Here is a 24,079-nt window from a genome sequence, read left to right as displayed (position 1 = left end):
AGTGTTATAACGCAACATAAACCGGTCAGAAAAATGTTAATTCTGATAAGCATTCATATAAAAATAATAAGCATTTCGATGAGTTTTTTTCGTTACAAATATCAGCATAACTTCATCCCGACATCGTTGTCAGCTGATCAGCTTGCTGAAAGTTGACATAATTTCCATGGAGATAAAAATTGGTTCATATAAATATGTACAAAGGGATAAATTTTGTGAAACATTTATCATCCGATAACAATACTATAAAACACGTTGTTGTATAATGCTACTATAGGTCCCTTGTCGACATAAAACTTACAGTTCTGGTATATTTACAAATGCCTTTTGATGCAGTTTACCCCACCGACAGCCATTTTGGAATGTGATGATGAAATTTTCCGGTACCTTACTTCCGGTAAATAAATGGCGGGAAATTAATTTTTTTTTAAAAGTACTAAGAAACGCACAAATATCATTATCTTCTAAAAATATTTTTCGGTGATAATAAGTATGTAACAGTAAAATTCTGGAATCCCAATTATTATGTTGTGTGAAATTTGATTACAATTACAAAAGGCATGTAACTAAATAATGCCACAAACTGATTACAAAAAATAGCAAGTTCCAAATTGGGAACCAATGATGAGAAAGCCCAGACGAGTGTTTAATGGTGATGAATCGGGCTTTCCACTGTGTACAAAGTCGGGAAAGGTACTTTCCCAAACAGGGTCGAAGCATGTATATCAGGTTGTTGCAAATAACAAACAACTGTGATGGCATGTTTGAACGCACTGGGAGACTAGGTTCCCCTTTATTGTCTCAGTTCCAGGACAACGTTTCAGGGACACAGGGAATTCCCTGATGCCATTTACTCACATTCAGAAAACGGGTGGATGAACCATGAACTATTTCTCAGCTTTCTTGTGATTTTCAATGACTTTGTGGAAGAAAAGGAAATAGAAAACCCCGTAATTCTGTTTGTGGACGGACAAAGAACGCATACGACAAGAAATGCGGCAAGGTTTTGTGCAGAACATATCATAGTTTTATACTGCCTTCTTCCAAACGCTACGCATATAATGCAAACCTGCGATATTAGCTTCTTCTCGCCAATGAAGTCTGCATGGAAGGCCAATGTGAAGCAGTGGCAGATAGAACACTTGGGTCAGGCTCTTACCAAACGTGCGTTTCCTGGGGGTTTTTTAACATGCTTGGGACACTTGCTCCGCCATCTCCATTGCAGCACATGCCTTTAAGCGGACCGGTCTATTTCCGTTCTCATCGGAAGGTATTGACAAAAGCAAACTTGAACCATGTACGATAATATCGCCAACGAAGGAATTCGTAATGGGTGTAGATGCAGAAAATAACGATGTAGCCAAAGGGTAAAGAGTGATGACCATAGATAAAGTGGAGACAAAGAGAATGTATCTGTGGAGAGAAAGATTTGCGAGGCCAACAAGAGTGACAATGGTGTTGCTCTCGATATAAACATAGAGAATGTGGATGGGTCAAGTGTTGGCGTATCAGGGGATGAGAGAAACAAGAATGTGACTGTAGAGTTCAATAAGGAGAATGAGCACGTAGTGAGAGCTGATGTTCATGTATTAAGTTCAGTTACAGAAACCAGTTTGGGAACACTTATTACCAGAGTCGAGAATTCCGTGTCCAGTGTGTTTGACACCTTGGTGATTCCTGAGGTCAAACAAGGAAAGGGGAAACGATGTGAAAAGGCCAAACTGCCAAAAGCACTTTCAGGGCACGACGTTCTAAAGATGTTTAAAGAGAGGGAAGATAGGAAAATAGAAGATGTTTGACGAGTTAGATTTTCCTAGTCACTTTGAAGAAATGGCTTCGTCAATTTCCTATCTTAAGCGGGAGACGATGTGCCTAGATTAACTGAGAAGACTTACGGAAAGCATAATTTTGTGCCAATATAAGGAAATGCATAGTTCATAACGAATACAGAACTACAATTCCATGAAGGAATGTTTACGTGAAAAAATATTTATAAAAGTTGACTGAATTGTCTCTATATTGAATGCTTTATTGAGGATACAAATTACTCCATTTGTACCTGTACTATGGGTCATCAGTAATTATTGTATCTATTTATATCATAAGGTGTCATTACTGACCCAAACAACGTTAGAAGTGTGATTGTCATGGTTTTTTATGCAATTTATCAATATCTGTACTCAATAAATGACTTTTAGAGGTTTGTACTGAACAAAACATTCTCTCAGATGCCCGTCCTGGTTTGAGAACATTTCATGCTATTTTGCATCGCAATCCATCATCTCGATAATTTTCTCTGTTGAAAAGGTATTATATTGTTGCCTTGTCGATTTTCGCAAAGCCTAACATTTTGTTGATAGAGTAAATCTGTAGCATAAGTTGGCAAAACTGGGATAATTTTGTTATTTGGGTTTTGTGGCCCAATTGAGTATAAGCAAGTCGTTTCTTTTAATTTCTTCTTTTATTAGGTACAAGCAGTCTGACATGGTTTGTGAGAGATGGTGTTCCTTTCTCCAGCGCTCCCCGGCCTTCTCTCGCTAACCCCAATATCTGTCGTCTATTTATCCCCACTGCCGAAATGACCGTTGATCAAACCCCACTTACCTATGTATCTTGAATCATGAATCTACGCTGATGTTAGCTAAATTATTGCTGACCATCCGTAAATCAATACATACTAACATTATATAGGAATAGGTACATAGATGATACATATATAGAAATAGGAACACATACAATTGTATATACTGCGTAATTAAATGTGATGAAATCTTCCTGGTCAGTTTGTAAGCTAATCCTACTTCACCTACTTATAGTGTTCAATGTCTTGCCACATCAGCATAAATCGTATTAACTAAAGATACACATTAGGTCTGATAATAATATTTAGATCAACGGTACATTTATAACTTGAATGAAACCAAAGATTGATTTTATTTTTTGTTCTATTTTTTCATAATTAGCTGGAACACCATTTTCCCATAAGCCATCTGGTTACAGTTTTTTTGTTGAAGTTTAGCGATAAATCTGGTTGAAATGTTTAACATTTAGCCGACCAAGGTCGTATGGTGCTTCTCGCTTTACGTTCCAAGTACAATCACGTTAATCTAAACAGGATATGTTTCATTTATTTGACACATACGTTGGTAGCATCGCTTGTGAAACCTGGGATGTTTTAAAGCAGATGAAGTCGAAAAGGTTCATTAAGATTTTGGTTTGAACATCTTATGTGTGTAAAAATCGACATGTCATGAGGGCTGATTGATAAGTTGTGTCTTGTGTTGAAGAAGTTAAGCAAGGATGTCTTTCTTCAGCTCTGCTTCCTTGACTACTTAATGTTGTGTACCCAAATATCGGTGTCATTTGGTCAGTTTTTGTTGAAGGGGTAGCACTTTAAAGTAAGCAATGCAAGCGTCTTTTAAAAAATGGACATAATCGCTGAAAGAACAGCGTTTCAAGACTAATGCATGTATCCTGGATTTCGAATAATATTGTATATAACAAAATTTCATCTGCAGCCTTTTCTTGAGATCGATTGGAAAGGTAACCTGCTTTCGCCGTTTTTAAAAAGAGACGTGATCAATTGTTCTCGGATATCATTTGTAGATTCCATGTTTTTTATTCTGCAAGTTGTAGTTTGTGAAGGATAATGTAAATCTATTTTTTAATGTTTTCAAAGTAGGATTCTGGTGTAGCGCCGATCTGTTTCTAAAGCATAATATGATGAAAGGATAGTCTCCCATGTTGGCAAGTGATTTAAAGTGCCGTGATGATGAAATTTATTGTTCCAAAAAATCTTGCCTTATGCGTATTTTTTCATTGTTCATTACCAAAGAAGAAAACGAAACTCTGACACATCTATGACTTACAAGTTTTATTTATCACGTGTACCAAACATCAGCGTAGATGGTGAATTAGGCGTAACTATGGAGCGGTATCCATCATAAATACGGTTATAAGAAGTTGGCTCAGAGGTTGATGGAGACGTATCTTCGAGTACGCGTGATGTTGATGTTACGTCATTGTAACCGTTGTCATTGATGTCACGACGTGTTGTCTGAGATTCCATGGAGGTAACAATAGGGGAAGACAGTTGCTGTGCTAATTCTCTGACTGCGTTTGTGTGTGTGTGGTTTTGTTCCTCCGCCTCCAAATCTCTAATACCACTCTTTATAACAATGTTTTTCTTATAGGTGTCTTCAAAATCATCTGAAGACGAAGTGTCTGTCAGTTCGGCTTCACAACACACGCCGTCACACTCTGATGTAACACTGAAGAACGAGTCGGAGTCGGTATCATTAACAGTGCTATCACATGCATGTATAGTGCTGGTATCTGAATTCGATTTGGTTGGGGAATTTTCGTCAGTATTCGTCAGTTCGTCTTCTTGCTGTAGATAAATAAAACTTATTTGAATTCATCTGAGTCATAAATAAAAAAAATCAGATCGTTGGGATAATTTTGCGTATTTGACGAAATCATTACCCAACACTGGATCACGACCAGTTTGTTTTGGTTTATATTTTTTTCAAGAATGAGTCAATTGAAATCAGTAAAAATCGACATGAACATCGCTTTGTCTGTGACTAAAAGTATACGAGAAAGGTTCGTTTTTGCGGATTTACAGCACTTGCAAATATTCTACATAGCAACGCTTAAATTGGGAATCTATCATTTTAACGGGTCGTGCATTCATATCGAAAGTCTAATAAAGACAAATTTTGGATTAACCCCAAAAGGATACATATATACATATGCTATATTTATACATGCATAACTTGTATAAGCCTATATATGCAAATACGTGTAGTGAGATCAACTTGAATCAGGCATAGATGTTGTATGCCTAACTCCAAAAAGTAAATATCATAGAATGTCTTAAAAAACCACTTACACTTTCATGTATCCAGTTGAATCTAGATAGCAACGATTCTCTTTTATACAGAGCCACTGCAACACTAAGTCCCAAAAAACACAAACCTGACCATTTTATGATGTCTTTTGAAGATGTCATGTCTCACCGTCATGGCGGCATTGTACGTTTCATATATGACGTCATAATTATTCAACGTCATATAAACTTTCATCCGGGTTATGAATCCTAAAGTGCTTTAAATCCCGGGATATAATCGGAGAAATATTCATAGCTTAGCTTAGTTTAACTTATTATAATTTAGTAGTTACTGAACGCAGGCCTTGTGCCTCTATGTTCAGATCCGAAACCTTGTCACAATCTGTTGGTTTAATGTTGTCACTTCTGGTTGGAATAAATATGTTATATGTTCTATTCACACTTTTCCAATATTTATCAAGCCTATTTTCAAATGAGTTCAAAGTTGGCGCCTGTACTATATAATCTGGTAGAGAGTTCCAATCCTTTACCACCCTTAGAGAGAAAGAAACCTTCCTGAGATCTAGACGAGATCTAGCTTTTTTCCAGGCTGTAAGAATTCCCTCTTGTTCTTTTGTTCTGAACTCTGCTGATTAAATTTGCATATCCTTCGTTGTCATACAATCCTCTTAAGATCTTGAAAACCTCAATCATGTCCCCACGGCCCCGTCTGTACTTTAATGATGGTAATTTTAGTCTTATCATTCTCTCAACATGTTAATTCTTTCATTCCTGGTAAACGTTTTGTTGCTATTCTTTGTACATTCTCTAATAAATTGACGTCCTGTATGTGATGCGGGTTCCAAATACTAACTTGACGACATAAAACACGGAGAGGTGAATCAACAACTTGTTTCATGTTGGTATTAAAACTTAAATTACTTGATCAACATATTAAATCAATTTACTGTTATAATGATCTATTCATCTTAACACTTTGAAATCAGACATATGATACACTTCAGGAATCGAATGATGGACGCAAGAAGCAATTTTGGATTTTGATGTTTGATGTTGTTGAACACTATAATAACACACACACGCATGTATACGGTGTATATATTCTTGAAACTGCATGACTGGCACAATCAGTTTTGGTCCTCCGATATTCTAGATGGCTGAGGATTGGGGGGGGGGGTCGTTTATTATATGAATTCTCTAGCGGTTGCTTCTGTTCGTACAGTTGCATTCTTATCTTCTATACCTGTGCCTGTATGTTGTAGTTAATGTTCACTTGTCGGCCAGTGAGAAGCGAACTCGTTTTTGTAAGAAAATTCTATTAATAGAAAGTGTCACAAAACTTACACGGGTCAATTGCAAAATTACTCAGATTTTTAGTGCCATCAGGAACGTATATAACGTTAATGTTATATACGTTCCTGGTGCCATCTATTTAAAACCAGGGACGTCCCTGTTAAAACTAATTTTCTTCGTGTTTTGGGCTGAAAGTGGTATACAGCCTAAGAGTGATATTTCAGGCGTAATTCATTACATATGTACTTTTGGAAAGAATGATTTATGAAAATAGCAACGCTAGTTAATTAAAATTTCTTCGCTATGGCGTTACAAAGAGATATAGGCAGTTTCATATCCCTCAGTATCTTCCTCCTTTATGAAGGGAGTAATCATTGTTAAATCTATAACCGGAAGTTCTGCTCACAGCGCCAGCTGACGTGTACAATAAGCGTGAAAGTAGAAAAACATGGCAGCATCAGTGGAACGTACTACAAGCCGGTTGATACTTGTGACATGGCTTATTACAATTCTTATCGCTATAGTAGAAGCGTCAGGCATTTCCGATTTAAGGCTATGTGGAGATGCTAATTGTGGAAGTAAGAACACTTCTTCATGTAACCGATAATTAAGTGTGACAGTATTGAAAACTGAAGGGGGGGGGGGGGGGGGGGGGGGGGGGGGGGGTTGAATGGTTGTGTTCAAAATATAAATGCTGAAAGGGCTGAAAGGGTGTTTAAAAATATATCTTAGACAAAGATACTTGAAGCTTCTTTCAATTAACATACATTGACCAATTGATCACTTCGTACATGTATAGATTGTGTAGCCAGCATGGACAATAATGGTCTTCAGATAGGGTGTGTGTTGGTTCAAAGACGTATGTTATGTAGGTCTCTGGTTTAGATGCTTTTTGTATAATAAAGCACATGTACAGAAACATTTACAGGTAACTAGAACGATGAAATGGATTGTTCCCCGCTTCTGTGTATCAAGGGTTTGCACTCTGTCTAATGGTAATGCAGCTCCACACAATGCCATTTCATTGTTAGTGTTTATTTCTTAAAAACAACAATAAATATAAAGTGTGATTAAGTAAACATTAAAAATACAAACTTCAACTTCATAAATGCACTAATTAATACTACTATAAATACAGGTAAAACGTCACATGTTACACTATAAACATGTTGTTGAAGAGTTTGGTTGGACATGTCATATCATAGTGATTGAGTGATATTTAAACAAGACAAATATGAATTTATTAAAATTGTTAATTTTTTTTCAGAAATTATATCCTATGCCCGAGCTTTAGGTAAATACAGACAAAATGATCCCATCTTCTTGAGCTTTGAAAGAGATGATATAGTGCATATCTTAAGTAAATCAGCGGGTCAAAAGCCAGACCTTTGGGGAGGAGAGGTAATGAAATCAACACATTTCATTAGATTTAATGCTACTTAAGTTTATATTATTGAACTCTGTTGTGAAACCATTGTTTATACTAGTTATAAGATACAATGTATATTGTATTCACTGTCAAGATGAACATCAGAATTAGCTTTATTTTTTAGTATAACCATGTAGTCTATTTCTTTTCTGTGTTTCAAATATTTTAAAGAACTGCTACAACAAAATATTACTGATGACTAACTGTACCATTGTTTCTCTAGCTATTGATGATCAAAGTTTCATTGTCTTGATGTTTATAAAGTATTGAATATGATATATCATCTATATTTATCAAAAACAGTTTTAGCATATGAAGAAACATCACACAATTTTGCAGGTCCATGGAAGGAAAGGTTACTTCCCAAGGTCATTTGTTAAAGAATACAAAGTTGATATACCCAACCCTCAACATGTAGTAAAAACAGAGGTAAGTGTTCATCTATTCAAATGTGAACTGTGTGATGTTCCAATGATCATACATGTATATTTTATTCATGTTTAAATGCTTTCTCTGAATATTCTTGTTCACCTTTAAATAATGTTTAACAAAATCCATGTTTAATATAACAATCCTGATTTTTCTTTTAGAAGGCATTATCAATCGAGGAACGAATGAGAATGGATGAGAATGAGGATGATACTGAACTTGGAGATGATGCTGATCTTGGAGATGATACTGAACTTGGAGATGAGACTGAGGTTGGAGATGATACTGAAGTTGTAGAGGAATCAAATGGTATAGTTATCTAAAATAAGATTTTTTAACCTAGAGTTAGATTTGTGCTTTGAGTGGGAAATAGCTTCTTGAACTTTTTCTTGAAAATGATCAATATACAATTGTAATACGAATTAAACAGGTTTATGATTTCCTGATTCATATGAAATTATCAGTCCGTGTTTACATACTGGAACTGGAAAAAAATCTACAATATCTTATACCTATTTGTATAATTATCATTTTCTAGAAATTAGTATTTTTTTCTACTTATTATTTTTGTAATAATCAAGATTGTTTATCTTTGCTGAAATGTATTTTTACATTATTGTAAATATTTCAGGTAGGTTATCTTTGTTATTTAATGACTTTATATAACCCATTTATAAATGATGTGTGTTACTTGTTTGTTTGTAGTATAATCATTATTGTTTAGGTTTTAAGACTAACTTTGTGTCTTTATTGATTTCAGACTCAGATGGTGTCGAGAAAGAAAAAGCACAGGTACTAGAAAATCAAAGTTCAGTAATAATTCACTGGTATTTATCCTTTTTATCAAACTCTGATTTTTCAAATTCCATACGGATGCTTTTTTCATTTCTTAAGGAATTGAAATTGATAAATATGTTCTGATGTCAACCAATCATCAAGGATGCAGAGACATAATTATCTGAAGTGTTTCAAAAAAACAACAGTCCCACTCATCTTCATTTGGAATTTTTTGTTTTGTTTTAAGAATGCTTCATCAGAAGAAGTGGTAGAAGCTGATGATACAGAAATAGATGAGACAGAGATAGGAGATGAAGGTGATGCTGGAGATGCTGCTGAAGAAAGTGCAGATTCCACAGAGATACCATCAGATAAAACAATAGAGGAAGAAAGTGGCAGAGGTAAGGATATGAAAATCCTCTACTCTATTTAAGGTGCAGTGGTAAAACAATAACTTTTACCTAAACTATCAAGGTTTGATTTCCTGATTAGACATGAAAATGTATGCTGTCCAAAACATCTTCGTCCTTGCAAAGACATGTTTAAAAACAAGTGAGGAAGTAATCAAGTTCTGAGTTTATTCTGGTATCACCTAGTGCTTCATAGATTATAGGCAAACATGATGCATGTTTAGGAATTCCAGGACTTACATATTTTGGGAATTTGGCTATTTCATTAAATATATCCATTTGGAAATGAGACTCATAATCAGCCCCACAGATCCCCAGAGGAAGCCCTGGCATTTTAAATCAGCAATTGTAAAGCATGAGTCCTGACACTTGTACACTAATAAAGTGATTGGTTTAGACAATGATTGATTTAAGTGCTGTTTCCTTGTTTTTCTGTTTATTTGGTGCTTACATTTTATAGATGATCTTTTAGTTGATGGTGATATAAACGTCAATGTTTATCCTTTCTTCTGTAGCTTATATACAAATAGTCATTCTACTGTCGTTTTCAGATGTTATTGATTTTGAACATATCAAAGCAAAGAATATCTTAGATCATATCAATGAATTTGATGAAGATATATTTCCAATACTTCTTGATGAAGACAATGCAGAAAAAATCAGAATTGAAGGTAAAAACTAATCCAGAGTATTTTAAAATTGAGCATGGAATGCATTCAACACATCTCTAAATTGATTTGGACAATGAATGTCTAACTTGCATGGTCTGCATTGAAATAATTCATGAATGCCTTATATGTACTAGGCACTGTTTACATGACTGCTGAAAAGGGTGCCACTGAAACTTTAAACAAATCCCTGTTTTATTAATAATTTAACAGTGTGTTTAGTAAGGCTCACAATTGACTAACAATCTCTGACTTATATCAGCATGTTTATATAATTTAACACTTAACTTTAGACATTTACTGTAGAAGTATATGTATACACAATATTAAACTGTTAAACATAATTATAAATCAACATATGCAATGTTAGATGCTGTGACATCATTAACTATAGTAGTGATATGCTGGATACTAAACATTATAACCAAGCTTTTGGAAAAGTCGGTCTCAGATGTGTAATCTTATCACTATATACTCTGGCTTAGTTATTGGAGTGGATCATATTTAATGTAGCGGCCCAGCATGGAACATATCTAAATGGAACTGTGTGGTATACTCTTGTAAATTTAAAATATTTGTCAAAGGTTGTTTCAAAAACAAAGTTAATACAACCAATTAGATAGGATTTAAAACCATCCTTATTTATAATATGTATCAACTCCAATATACATGTTTTAATATTGTTGTAGAGCTCTTCTCCGCTAACAACTGAATAAAGTTTATCTTAACATAGCTGGTTTTTGATGAGTGAAGAACTCTTATATTGTAGTATTAAACATTTTGCAATGATTATGGTTTTTGTTGGCAGAGAAATTATCTAAAAGATTTATTTAATTGGTGATGTGAAATTCCTGTCATAAAAAGACTACCACATTGGGTACACATTAGATAACAAAATGTATTATTTTCTCCTGCAGAGTTGAACAAAATTCTGTTGAATAAATCCCCTTCACCAGATGAAGAAAAGGTTGTGGAGAGCCTCTCTGAGAAAATGGAGATAACACAAGAAGCATCTGCATCATCCTCTGATACAGATTCAACACAGCAAGCAACTCCAACATTCCAACATACACAGTCACCACAGGAGGCAGTTGATACTCTCCAACACTCTGCTAATGAGGACAAACCTACAGAGGAAGCTAAACAGGGTGTTGGAGAGGCAGTTAAGACAAAAGAGGATGACATTGATGAAACAGATATTGGAGGAAATGAGGATGAGGATGAAGAATCAGAAGTCATAGCAGAGGTTATAGCAAGTTTAAGGAAAGTTGAACAAGATGCTAGCACTGGAGATGACAGGAGTCTGACTCCATCAGATGAAGAAGTTAATGTCTCCTCCACAGAGGATGGGGCGAAAGAATCTCCTAAATCTGAGGACTCAGATATATTAGAGTCTACATCACAAGAAAGTCCTACTGCTGAAGGACAGGGTATCCAGAAGGAGGAAGAGAATGTGAAAAAAGCTGCAGGTACTGCTCAAACAGGTCAATATCATGAGACAAAACCTTTAGATTCTATTCAGTCACAAGTAGATAATACAATGAAAAAAGAAGAAAAAGCAGAAAGCAAACTGGATGAGTCAGCAGCTGAAGACAGATTTTCAGACCAGCCAATTGGGGGAGCTGGAGAGATGGAACAGCCAGCACAAGGGGGTAGAGTGGTAGAAGAGACTGCAGATGGAGTCAAAGTAGTGGAACAGTCTGATGAGGGAGTCAAAGTGGTGGAACAGCCTGCAGAGGGAGTCAAAGTAATAGAACAGCCTGATGAAGGAGTCAAAGTAATAGAACAGCCTGATGAGGGAGTCAAAGTGGTGGAACAGCCTGCAGAGGGAATCAAAGTTGTGGAACAGCCCGAAGCAAAAGGACAGCTTGAAGTATCCAAAGATATAAAAGAGTCTGCAACAGAAGAGGCAGAAGTAAAGAGGGAAGTCATAGAGGTGGAACAGGCACAGGATCAACAAGCAGAAAAAACAGTATCTGATAAAAATATGGTGCAATCAGAAGAAAAACTACACAGTAGTTCAGGAGTTGAAAGTCAAGTAAACGAAGATGCAAAAGGAAGTGAAAGAGCAGACAATATCAAAAGTTTGGAGGGAAACGAACAGATTTTACAATCGTCAGACAGTGTTTCATCTGTTACACCAGCAGAAGAACCAGATGCCCAACCAGGATACACTGTTATAGATGGAACACCTTTTCCTCTTGACATGCTTGATGAGACGGTCATGGACATCCCTTCTCCTGTAATTGAAGAACTCAGAACACAAATACCAGACCAGTCCTCACCACTGCTAGATATTAAGCCAACTGCATCATTTTCAGAATCTATGCAAACATCTGTAGCTCCTGTCATGGATCCTTCCCAGTCCTTAAATATGGATAGTCAACTGGAGGTCCCACCTTTCCAGGAACCTGTTCATTCTGCTATTGAGGAATCCATAGCTCAGCACCCATCCTTCACTGTGAATGAAGCGAATAGCCTTTCTTCCAGTGAGACAACTTCCTTGTCAGATACGCACTTACATAGCTCTCATACAACACATGAATCACAAAGTGAAATTGTGTCAGAAAATTTACACGCCTCTGTGAGCATATCTGAACAACTTTTGTCATCAATGGATGTTAGTGTAAATATTGAAGAAAAAAGTACTGAAGACATTGTCTCAAACAGGGATACTGTACAACAGAACATTTCGCAAGCAGACTCTTCAGAAACAATGGTTCCCAAGCCAGACTCAAATAAGGATATCTATGCAACTGCAGATTTCCTCTCAAGAAAAGTGTTGTCACATGATTGGTCACGCGGCAATATGCCACCAGCTAATGGACAGTCTCAGAATGAAGCCAATGTTCCCCAAGTTAGTCAAGGAAGTCCAGGGGAGCAAGGTCAGACAGAAACTGTAACAAAAAATTATGACAGCTCTGCAGCACAGAATGCTGACACTGAGACTATCCAAAATCTTCATTCAGACGGAGACCAAGGTGTCACTCCAACTACCACAGATTCTCCCAATGATATACCTCCACCACCTGTGGATGGTAAACCTACCGCAACAGTACATCCATGGGAGCAGGGTACCACAGAGACTCCAGAGAGAGAAGAGTTGGCAGGGAAGGGAGGCGATTACAACACAGATTCTCAGTGGTCACGCAAAATTAGCGATGAAGGTATAGAAGCACAGGAAGACAAGGCATATCAGGCAGATACCTGGTGGGTCAGAACTGTCAGGAGCTTGGATGCAAGACTCAAGGTGCTGGTGGTCAAGGTAGGTCATCGTTAAATTGACTGCAAAGGGTCAAGATAGATCACAATACAGTAAGGTGAGAGTGAAGATAAATGTCATCATAAAACAATAGATTATCAGGAAGAATGATGTAAGATATCATATAACAGGTTTATTTTGCACAAATTTTTGCCATTTAATGCCAAACTGGAATAACTTCTGTAAGCCATCTCATATTTTTGTTGTTGAAGTGCCGCAATTGAAATTATATACTTGGTAATGTTATTCTTCCTCTAATAAAATTTGTCATATAATATTTGTTATGTAATTTTATGGCCAAAATAGCAAAAATCAGATACTTCTGACAATAAAACGTCATTTGGTATATTACTTTGGAGCAGAACATCAGGCGGTCAAGATAGATCCATCAAGGGTTCAATGATAGAGACATGAAAACTAGGGGTCAAAGTTATAGTGGTGTAGATATATCTCAAGGTCTTAGGGGAACAGTATACATATATGTACATGGTTATTTTGATTTCTTTAATAGATGTGATGTTTATGATGCAGGCTTTGCTTTGTTATGCCAATACACTTGTATTTTCCAGTTACCCCCCTCAGTGCAGTCTCTGCTGGAACAAGAACCACTAGGTCTGTCCCCACAGATGGCTATCTTTGTTACCATGGTGATGACATTCACATTATTTACTGTGACTTGCTGCGGGTTGTTCAAGGTGGGTTTAGATTTTTTTGTAACTGTTGGTGTTCACAATGTATACTGCAAAATAATGTTAAGTATGACCATGTTTGTATGTGTGTGTGTTGCACTGTGAAGTGAGTTTTGGTATGTGAATGATATTGTGTTGAAGAAACATTAGATGAGTGTAGGTATCAGATTTGATCAGCAAAACAAAGACCAGTAGATTTAATACACAAAAATTTCATTGGAATGGGAACTATGAAATACTTGTTTGTGTAGTACTCATCATTTCTACTGTTTTACACCATCATAATGGAGGGGGCAGGCTTTGTTTTTTCTCTAACCACAGACTAAACGTCAGTTGGAAAGATGATTTGTAAATCAGTTTTGTACTTATTGAATAATTACTTTAATTACAGGGTAAAAAGTCAAAGAAAAAGGATCCTGTTTGTACGTATTGTGTTTTGTTATATCTTTAAATCTAAATGATAAATTTATGTATGAAACAGTGAGAAATTTGTACCAATATACAATGTGTTTGTGAAACATTTCTGTAATATCATATTTGTAATGAGGAAACAGAATTTGGTCAGAACTCAGCCTACCATGCTTCTTGACTCCAATTCTATACTGTATAGAATGAGATCACCAATATCAAAATATTGATAAAAGTTTTACCTACCTCAAGTGATTACAGTTTCACAAACATTTTCCTATCAAGGAAATCGCTTGAAAGAAGGAAGATCTTGTCCTTGGCTATTGTTCTAAGGTCATCCTTTTGTAGAATCATCGCAGATAGGTGTTCTATAAATAGATTGGAGAAAAGGATCTGCATTGTTAAAGAAGAAAAAAACCGAGACAAACATTGATGGATACAGTGTTTTTGTATAAAACTAGAATTTTGGATTTTTATTAATAAGTTTTAGTTTGTAACAGTGGTTGTCCGAAGCCTAGAGGAGCAGTTGTTCATCATGACGAAGGAAAAAGAAAATTTGGAGGACGACTTACAGAGTACGAAACAAAAGGTGTGAAGTCTAGTATATAGAATAGTTTACAGAAATTAGAGACAATGTAAACAATAAGGTTATGTTGTCTGTCCAGTAATTTACAGAAATTAGAGACAATGTAAACAATAAGGTTATGTTGTCTGTCCAGTAATTTACAGAAATTAGAGACAATGTAAACAATAAGGTTATGTTGTCTGTCCAGTAATTTACAGAAATTAGAGACAATGTAAACAATTTGGTTATGTTGTCTGTCCAGTAATTTACAGAAATTAGAGACAATGTAAACAATTCGGTTATGTTGTCTGTCCAGTAATTTACAGAAATTAGAGACAATGTAAACAATTCGGTTATGTTGTCTGTCCAGTAATTTACAGAAATTAGAGACAATGTAAACAATAAGGTTATGTTGTCTGTCCAGTAATTTACAGAAATTAGAGACAATGTAAACAATAAGGTTATGTTGTCTGTCCAGTAATTTACAGAAATTAGAGACAATGTAAACAATAAGGTTATGTTGTCTGTCCAGTAATTTACAGAAATTAGAGACAATGTAAACAATAAGGTTATGTTGTCTGTCCAGTAATTTACAGAAATTAGAGACAATGTAAACAATTCGGTTATGTTGTCTGTCCAGTAATTTACAGAAATTAGAGACAATGTAAACAATTCGGTTATGTTGTCTGTCCAGTAATTTACAGAAATTAGAGACAACGTAAACAATTCGGTTATGTTGTCTGTCCAGTAATTTACAGAAATTAGAGACAATGTAAACAATTCGGTTATGTTGTCTGTCCAGTAATTTACAGAAATTAGAGACAATGTAAACAATAAGGTTATGTTGTCTGTCCAGTAATTTACAGAAATTAGAGACAATGTAAACAATAAGGTTATGTTGTCTGTCCAGTAATTTACAGAAATTAGAGACAATGTAAACAATTCGGTTATGTTGTCTGTCCAGTAATTTACAGAAATTAGAGACAATGTAAACAATAAGGTTATGTTGTCTGTCCAGTAATTTACAGAAATTAGAGACAATGTAAACAATAAGGTTATGTTGTCTGTCCAGTAATTTACAGAAATTAGAGACAATGTAAACAATTCGGTTATGTTGTCTGTCCAGTAATTTACAGAAATTAGAGACAATGTAAACAATTCGGTTATGTTGTCTGTCCAGTAATTTACAGAAATTAGAGACAACGTAAACAATAAGGTTATGTCGTCTGTCAAGTAATTTACAGAAATTAGAGACAATGTAAACAATAAGGTTATGTTGTCTGTCCAGTAATTTACAGAAATTAGAGACAATGTAAACAATAAGGTTATGTTGTCTGTCCAGTAATTTACAGAAATTAGAGACAATGTAAACAATAAGGTTATGTTGTCTGTCCAGTAATTTACAGAAATTAGAGACAATGTAAACAATTCGGTTATGTTGTCTGTCCAGTAATTTACAGAAATTGGAAACAGTGCAGACTATTGAGTCACATCATCTCTTAAGAGTCGCTTTCATTTAACACCAGTTGAAACAGTTCAGGGGACACAGGATAATACAACCAACTTGCATGTACCAGATTTGAGATGATATATGTAATGCTGAACATTCACAGTTTTGAAATTTCCATTCAAATATAAAAAAAAAATGAACCAATAGTAAAGTATGTTTTATACAAGAACTAGCTGGAAATTGTTTGGGTTGACAGTACATTCTAGAAGTAGATGTAGACAAGATAAAATTGTCATCCAAAACTTGTTCATACTTATCCAACAAATCAACAAGTTTGAATGCATAATCCTACAGAATACGTTGCCTTATGTAAAACCCAATAAAATAAGTTGCCTTATGTAAAACCCCATAAAATACGTTGCCTTATGTAAAACCCCATAAAATACGTTGCCTTATGTAAAACCCCATAAAATATGTTGCCTTATGTAAAACCCCATAAAATATGTTGCCCTATGTAAAACCCCATAAAATAAGTTGCCCTATGTAAAACCCCATAAAATAAGTTGCCTTATGTAAAACCCCATAAAATACGTTATGTAAAACCCCATAAAATACATTGCCTTATGTAAAACCCCATAAAATACGTTGCCTTATGTAAAACCCCATAAAATAAGTTGCCTTATGTAAAACCCCATAAAATAAGTTGCCTTATGTAAAACCCCATAAAATACGTTGCCTTATGTAAAACCCCATAAAATAAGTTGCCCTATGTAAAACCCCATAAAATAAGTTGCCTTATGTAAAACCCCATAAAATACGTTGCCTTATGTAAAACCCCATAAAATACATTGCCTTATGTAAAACCCCATAAAATACGTTGCCTTATGTAAAACCCCATAAAATAAGTTGCCTTATGTAAAACCCCATAAAATACGTTGCCTTATGTAAAACCCCATAAAATAAGTTGCCCTATGTAAAACCCCATAAAATAAGTTGCCTTATGTAAAACCCCATACAATCTATTGTCTGATGTGAAACCCCATAAAATATATTGTCTGATTTGAAACCCCATATATTGTCTGATGTGAAACCCCATAGATAAGTTGCCTGATGTAAAACCCCTTAGAATATGTTGTCTGGTGTAAAACCCCTTAGAATATGTTGTCTGGTGTAAAACCACTTAGAATGTGTTGTCTGGTGTAGGATTTAATTGCTTATAATTGGTTTAATTGTAATATAATGTAATACTTTTATATCACTGTTCTCCCTCTGCTTATTGTTCTTAGGTAAAAGATCTGGAGAAGGACCTGACTGTACACCAGTCCTCATCCGGAGATCTAGAAACAGAACTCCAAAACCACAAGGTACAATAACCATCGTTGTAACTCATTATAGAAATGTTTGATATACACAGAACTCCAGATTTAAATGGTACAAGAATCAGTTTTATATAATCTTGTAAATGTTTGGTACATATGTATAAGTCATTGTCCCCATGTAAGTAATTGGTATAAATTCGTTCTCTGGTAAGTGATTGCACATGAAATTAATTTCGGAACAATAGCTCATTAATTATCAATTCACAAGACTGCATTTTGCTGATATCTATGAGTAAAAAAGTTGATATATTTGATGTTTTTCCAGCTGCATGTTGATGTTCTGAAACAAAAGTTAGGAATCCTGGAACAGGAGAGAGATAAATTGACTGTGGACATTCAACAAAAGCAACAAGATGCACTGTCAGAACATGAAAGTGCCTCAGAGCTCCATAAACAGATCATACACAAGGATAAAATGTTGGAGGAACTCCATGATCTGCAGGAAAAGGTGTTTGTTGGTATAAATCATGGCACAAGAAAGTCAAACTTGGGTACAAAGTGCAAAAAGAAAGTTGTAATATATAGGGAAAAAGTTACAACACTAGCGTTAAGCATTAGCCCATTCCTTCTTGATCTTCAGATACTTAACAATGTTATCAATACATTGATCATACAGACTGACATCCTATATATAGATCTTCAGATACTTAACAATGTTATCAATACATTGATCATACACACTGACATCCTATATATAGATCTTCAGATACTTAACAATGTTATCGATACATTGATCATACACACTGACACCCTATATATAGATTGGAAAACTAATATAATATCTTCTGGCTTGCAGACAAATGAAAAACTATCAGAAACAAATATGGAGTTGGAAAATTATACATCACACCTACAAGGTGCAACTGAACAAGTACAACACTTGGAAACCAGGAAGCAACAGGTCAGTTTTGTCTGGTAGAAACATGGAAACATCATGTAAGCTTTAGTCTGTCAGACACTCAGAAACAACAGGTAAGCTTTAGTCTGTCAGACACTCAGAAACAACAGGTAAGCTTTAGTCTGTCAGACACTCAGAAACAACAGGTAAGCTTTAGTCTGTCAGACACTCAGAAACAACAGGTAAGCTTTAGTCTGTCAGACACTCAGAAACAACAGGTAAGCTTTAGTCTGTCAGACACTCAGAAACAACAGGTAAGCTTTAGTCTGTCAGACACTCAGAAACAACAGGTAAGCTTTAGTCTGTCAGACACTCAGAAGCAACAGGTAAGCTTTAGTCTGTCAGACACTCAGAAACAACAGGTAAGCTTTAGTCTGTCAGACACTCAGAAACAACAGGTAAGCTTTAGTCTGTCAGACACTCAGAAACAACAGGTAAGCTTTAGTCTGTCAGACACTCAGAAACAACAGGTAAGCTTTAGTCTGTCAGACACTCAGAAACAACAGGTAAGCTTTAGTCTGTCAGACACTCAGAAACAACAGGTAAGCTTTAGTCTGTCAGACACTCAGAAACAACAGGTAAGCTTTAGTCTGTCAAAAACTCAGAAACAACAGGTAAGCTTTAGTCTGTCAGACACTCAGAAACAACAGGTAAGCTTTAGTCTGTCAGACACTCAGAAACAACAGGTAAGCTTTAGTCTGTCAGACACTCAGAAACAACAGGTAAGCTTTAGTCTGTCAGACACTCAGAAACAACAGGTAAGCTTTAGTCTGTCAGACACTCAGAAACAACAGGTAAGCTTTAGTCTGTCAGACACTCAGAAACAACGGGTAAACAACAGATGAACTTACATTTGTCAGATATTTGTTTCCTTGTCGTAAGCCCCTTCTCAATGATCTTAGTAGGTTTTAATACCATCCTAGTAAATGTTGGAATGGGAGTGATATTAATGGCCCTGTGTTTTTCATTATTCAGCAAGATTTCTCTACTTGTTGTTGATGATTGCTGATGTCAGTTCACTTGTTGGTAACTAAGTCTAGGGTGAATAAAAAATGACAATAAACATGTTTGTCGTACCTCATTCATCACCTTACAATGTTTTCCTTCAGTTATTGCAAGAAGTCGAAGGTTGGAAAGAAAAGTAAGTGAATTTTTTCTTTTGATTTAAAATTTGGTTAAAGTAGTTATTTAGAACAAAAAACCAATATTATCATTATTTTTGACCTGGTTTTTTTTTCAAATAGTGGTTGAAATATTTCAAGGATAAGTAGAATTTATAGTGCTGTTTTCATCCAGCATGAATTTGTAGCTGGTGTACACTATGATGGTGGCTCACAGCTTCTTTTAAATAACTGATGAGAAATTTAGTTACCATACTCATGTCATTCTTGTGTAAAAGGCTATAGTAGTATATTGTCTTACAGTGCTCAGGACCTGACAGATCGTCTAGATGTTTATGTGCTGGAACAAAACAAGATGCAAGAGGAACTGGCCTTCAAACAGAATGAGCTGGAGGTAGGTAATATTGTAGTCATTGTTGTACTGGTGATTATGGGTTACACCAACCAGAGGAACTGGGGCCCCGCATCAAAGATGCCAATACATCTAGTAATCAGGTGGTCTATTTGTCTATTGTTTTGATTCAGCGCAATATCTCAAGTCTCATTGGGCCAGTTGCTTTCAAACTTAATTCAAAGCTTCTTCACAGGAAGTGCTTGTGTGGGAATGGTTTTCAGGTCCTGAGGTCAAAGGTCAAGGTCATTGTTGCTATAATTGGGAAATAATATGCAAAATATTTTTATGATTAGATGATTACACTCAAACAAAATTGTCTATTGATTCTTCACAAAAATACTCTCTCTCTATCGCTTTTCCAGATCAAAGGTTAAAGTTCAAGGTCACCATTACTATAAATAAAATTTATACAGAAAGAAATGTCATGTCTGAATGTTATTGGTAAATATTTACTGATGACGACTTTAAGCATAATTGACTGAAATCAAATGGGATGTCACCCAACCACAAGTCAAGATCATTAGGTTACAAAAGTCAAGGTCAAATTTGAAATATTTTGGTGGCAGATATGTTTTATTAGCTTGATTGACTAAAATCAAATGAAAAGTTGACCAAACATGTTTAGAGTCTGATTCAGTTGAGAGCCCTTCCTGACATGTGTTAGTACTTCAGTTCTAAATGGTAAAGTTCCTATGATACAGAACAGCAGGAGTACATTGTTATTACATGTACTATGTAGATGTGATTAAATACTTGTTATGTTTAATTTTTGTATTTAAAGTATGTGTAAAGATGAGCGTGTTTGTATTCAGTCACCATACACCAGAATAAATGGAGTAGGATGCTGCTGGATTAGTGGAACACATAGCAAAATTTGCAATTGTATCATGATAGAAAACCCATTTCTAGTAATTACTGAATATTAGGACACACAAAAGAGAAGTAATCCCTTGGTATTCATAATAGTTCTGCCAGATTAGGACAAGAGCTTAATAACATGGTGAAGTGAGGAAACATCTGATTTAGTGGTAACTAAGGAAAGAGGTAGGACATTTAGATTGATGGTAACTAAGGAAAGTGGTGGGACATTTAGATTGATGGTAACTAAGGAAAGAGGTAGGACATTTTGATTGATGGTAACTAAGGAAAGAGGTGGGCCATTTAGATTGATGGTAACTAAGGAAAGAGGTGGGACATTTAGATTGATGGTAACTAAGGAAAGTTATGGGTCGTTAAGATTAATGGTAACTAAGGAAAGTATAGAGACATTTAGATAAATGGTAAGTAAGGAAAATGGTGGGACATTTAGTTATGTTGAACATTATTTTGACTGTATTTATTGATATTTTAAAATACTGATCAAACTCCAGAAATATCTGGTGATTCTAGAATTTTTCAGCAGATCATGATATACAATGTAGTCGATATCATGTTTACCTGATGAAATTAAATGAGTTGGCGACATCAACTCTGGGTACATTCTGATTAGTGATGACTTGGGACGATTGTGGGACATTCTGATTAGTGATGACTTGGGACGATTGTGGGACATTCTGATTAGTAGTGCCTGGGGATGATTGTGGGACATTCTGATTAGTGGTGACTTGGGATGATTGTGGGACATTCTGATTAGTGGTGCCTGGGGATGATTGTGGGACATTCTGATTAGTGGTGCCTGGGGATGATTGTTAGACATTCTGATTAGTGGTGCCTGGGGATGATTGTTAGACATTTGTATTAGTGGTGACTTGGGACGATTGTTAGACATTCTGATTAGTGATGACTTGGGACGATTGTTAGACATTCTGATTAGTGGTGCCTGGGGATGATTGTTAGACATTCTGATTAGTGATGACTTGGGACGATTGTTAGACATTCTGATTAGTGATGACTTGGGACGATTGTTAGACATTCTGATTAGTGGTGCCTGGGGATGATTGTTAGACATTCTGATTAGTGATGACTTGGGACGATTGTTAGACATTCTGATTAGTGGTGACTTGGGACGATTGTTAGACATTCTGATTAGTGATGACTTGGGACGATTGTTAGACATTCTGATTAGTGGTGCCTGGGGATGATTGTTAGACATTCTGATTAGTGATGACTTGGGACGATTGTTAGACATTCTGATTAGTGGTGACTGGGGATGATTGTTAGACATTCTGATTAGTGGTGACTTGGGACGATTGTTAGACATTCTGATTAGTGGTGCCTGGGGATGATTGTGGGACATTCTGATTAGTGGTGACTGGGGATGATTGTTAGACATTCTGATTAGTGGTGACTTGGGATGATTGTGGGACATTCTGATTAGTGGTGACTTGGGATGATTGTGGGACATTCTGATTAGTGGTGCCTGGGGATGATTGTGGGACATTCTGATTAGTGGTGACTTGGGATGATTGTTAGACATTCTGATTAGTGGTGACTTGGGATGATTGTTAGACATTCTGATTAGTGGTGACTTGGGATGATTGTGGGACATTCTGATTAGTGGTGACTTGGGATGATTGTGGGACATTCTGATTAGTGGTGACTTGGGATGATTGTGGGACATTCTGATTAGTGGTGACTTGGGATGATTGTTAGACATTCTGATTAGTGGTGCCTGGGGATGATTGTGGGACATTCTGATTAGTGGTGACTTGGGACGATTGTTAGACATTCTGATTAGTGGTGACTTGGGATGATTGTGGGACATTCTGATTAGTGGTGACTTGGGATGATTGTGGGACATTCTGATTAGTGGTGACTTGGGATGATTGTGGGACATTCTGATTAGTGGTGACTTGGGATGATTGTGGGACATTCTGATTAGTGGTGACTTGGGATGATTGTGGGACATTCTGATTAGTGGTGACTTGGGATGATTGTGGGACATTCTGATTAGTGGTGACTTGGGACGATTGTTAGACATTCTGATTAGTGGTGCCTGGGGATGATTGTGCGACATTCTGATTAGTGGTGACTTGGGACGATTGTTAGACATTCTGATTAGTGGTGACTTGGGATGATTGTGGGACATTCTGATTAGTGGTGACTTGGGATGATTGTGGGACATTCTGATTAGTGGTGACTTGGGACGATTGTTAGACATTCTGATTAGTGGTGCCTGGGGATGATTGTGCGACATTCTGATTAGTGGTGACTTGGGATGATTGTTAGACATTCTGATTAGTGGTGACTTGGGACGATTGTGGGACATTCTGATTAGTGGTGACTTGGGATGATTGTTAGACATTCTGATTAGTGGTGACTTGGGATGATTGTGGGACATTCTGATTAGTGGTGACTTGGGATGATTGTTAGACATTCTGATTAGTGGTGACTTGGGATGATTGTGGGACATTCTGATTAGTGGTGACTTGGGACGATTGTTAGACATTCTGATTAGTGGTGCCTGGGGATGATTGTTAGACATTCTGATTAGTGGTGACTTGGGATGATTGTGGGACATTCTGATTAGTGGTGACTTGGGACGATTGTTAGACATTCTGATTAGTGGTGCCTGGGGATGATTGTGGGACATTCTGATTAGTGGTGCCTGGGGATGATTGAGGGACATTCTGATTAGTGGTGCCTGGGGATGATTGTGGGACATTCTGATTAGTGGTGACTTGGGATGATTGTTAGACATTCTGATTAGTGGTGCCTGGGGATGATTGTGGGACATTCTGATTAGTGGTGACTTGGGATGATTGTTAGACATTCTGATTAGTGGTGCCTGGGGATGATTGTGGGACATTCTGATTAGTGATGACTTGGGACGATTGTTAGACATTCTGATTAGTGGTGACTTGGGATGATTGTGGGACATTCTGATTAGTGGTGCCTGGGGATGATTGTGGGACATTCTGATTAGTGGTGACTTGGGATGATTGTGGGACATTCTGATTAGTGGTGACTTGGGATGATTGTGGGACATTCTGATTAGTGGTGATTTGGGATGATTGTGGGACATTCTGATTAGTGGTGACTTGGGATGATTGTGGGACATTCTGATTAGTGGTGACTTGGGATGATTGAGGGATATTCTGATTAGTGATGACTTG

At 36.3% G+C, this 24,079-nt stretch overlaps 2 protein-coding genes across 2 annotated transcripts in view; one reads left to right on the top strand and one right to left on the bottom strand.

Moving 5' to 3' along the window:
• Positions 1–3,874: 3,874 nt before the first annotated feature.
• On the bottom strand, positions 3,875–5,014 carry LOC132550501 (uncharacterized). Its single transcript, XM_060214570.1, has 2 exons — positions 4,895–5,014; positions 3,875–4,390 (listed from the first exon to the last, which is right to left on the bottom strand). The coding sequence occupies exons 1-2, from the start codon at positions 5,012–5,014 to the stop codon at positions 3,875–3,877; spliced, it is 636 nt and encodes a 211-aa protein (XP_060070553.1).
• Positions 5,015–6,593: 1,579 nt separating this feature from the next.
• LOC132550477 (transport and Golgi organization protein 1-like) overlaps positions 6,594–24,079 on the top strand; it is a 38,353-nt gene continuing 20,867 nt past the window's right edge. Inside the window, exons 1-16 of the mRNA XM_060214546.1 lie at positions 6,594–6,723; positions 7,413–7,546; positions 7,914–8,003; positions 8,165–8,312; positions 8,764–8,795; positions 9,028–9,175; positions 9,742–9,861; positions 10,776–13,123; positions 13,690–13,815; positions 14,201–14,231; positions 14,718–14,806; positions 17,519–17,596; positions 17,877–18,059; positions 18,408–18,512; positions 19,619–19,650; positions 19,934–20,024. Of these exons, the coding sequence (XP_060070529.1) occupies positions 6,594–6,723; positions 7,413–7,546; positions 7,914–8,003; positions 8,165–8,312; positions 8,764–8,795; positions 9,028–9,175; positions 9,742–9,861; positions 10,776–13,123; positions 13,690–13,815; positions 14,201–14,231; positions 14,718–14,806; positions 17,519–17,596; positions 17,877–18,059; positions 18,408–18,512; positions 19,619–19,650; positions 19,934–20,024 (3,885 nt within the window). The remainder of the gene's footprint in view (positions 6,724–7,412; positions 7,547–7,913; positions 8,004–8,164; positions 8,313–8,763; positions 8,796–9,027; positions 9,176–9,741; positions 9,862–10,775; positions 13,124–13,689; positions 13,816–14,200; positions 14,232–14,717; positions 14,807–17,518; positions 17,597–17,876; positions 18,060–18,407; positions 18,513–19,618; positions 19,651–19,933; positions 20,025–24,079) is intronic.

This window comes from Ylistrum balloti, unplaced genomic scaffold, assembly GCF_031769215.1.
Source record: "Ylistrum balloti isolate Yb309-2 unplaced genomic scaffold, AGI_CSIRO_Ybal_v1 Utg370126, whole genome shotgun sequence".
Classification (NCBI taxonomy): Eukaryota; Metazoa; Mollusca; class Bivalvia; order Pectinida; family Pectinidae; genus Ylistrum; species Ylistrum balloti.
Note: the sequence above shows the minus strand (reverse complement) of the source record. Positions and strands in the feature narration are given on the sequence as shown.

What these genes read in the sequence shown, in the direction of transcription:
- LOC132550501 (XM_060214570.1), bottom strand. Translation starts at nt 5,014, where the DNA reads ATGACATCTTCAAAAGACATCATAAAATGGTCAGGTTTGTGTTTTTTG. An exon ending in TCAACTGGATACATGAAAGT is followed by an intron (nt 4,391 to 4,894) that starts GTAAGTGGTTTT and finishes ATTTATCTACAG; the next exon opens with CAAGAAGACGAACTGACGAA.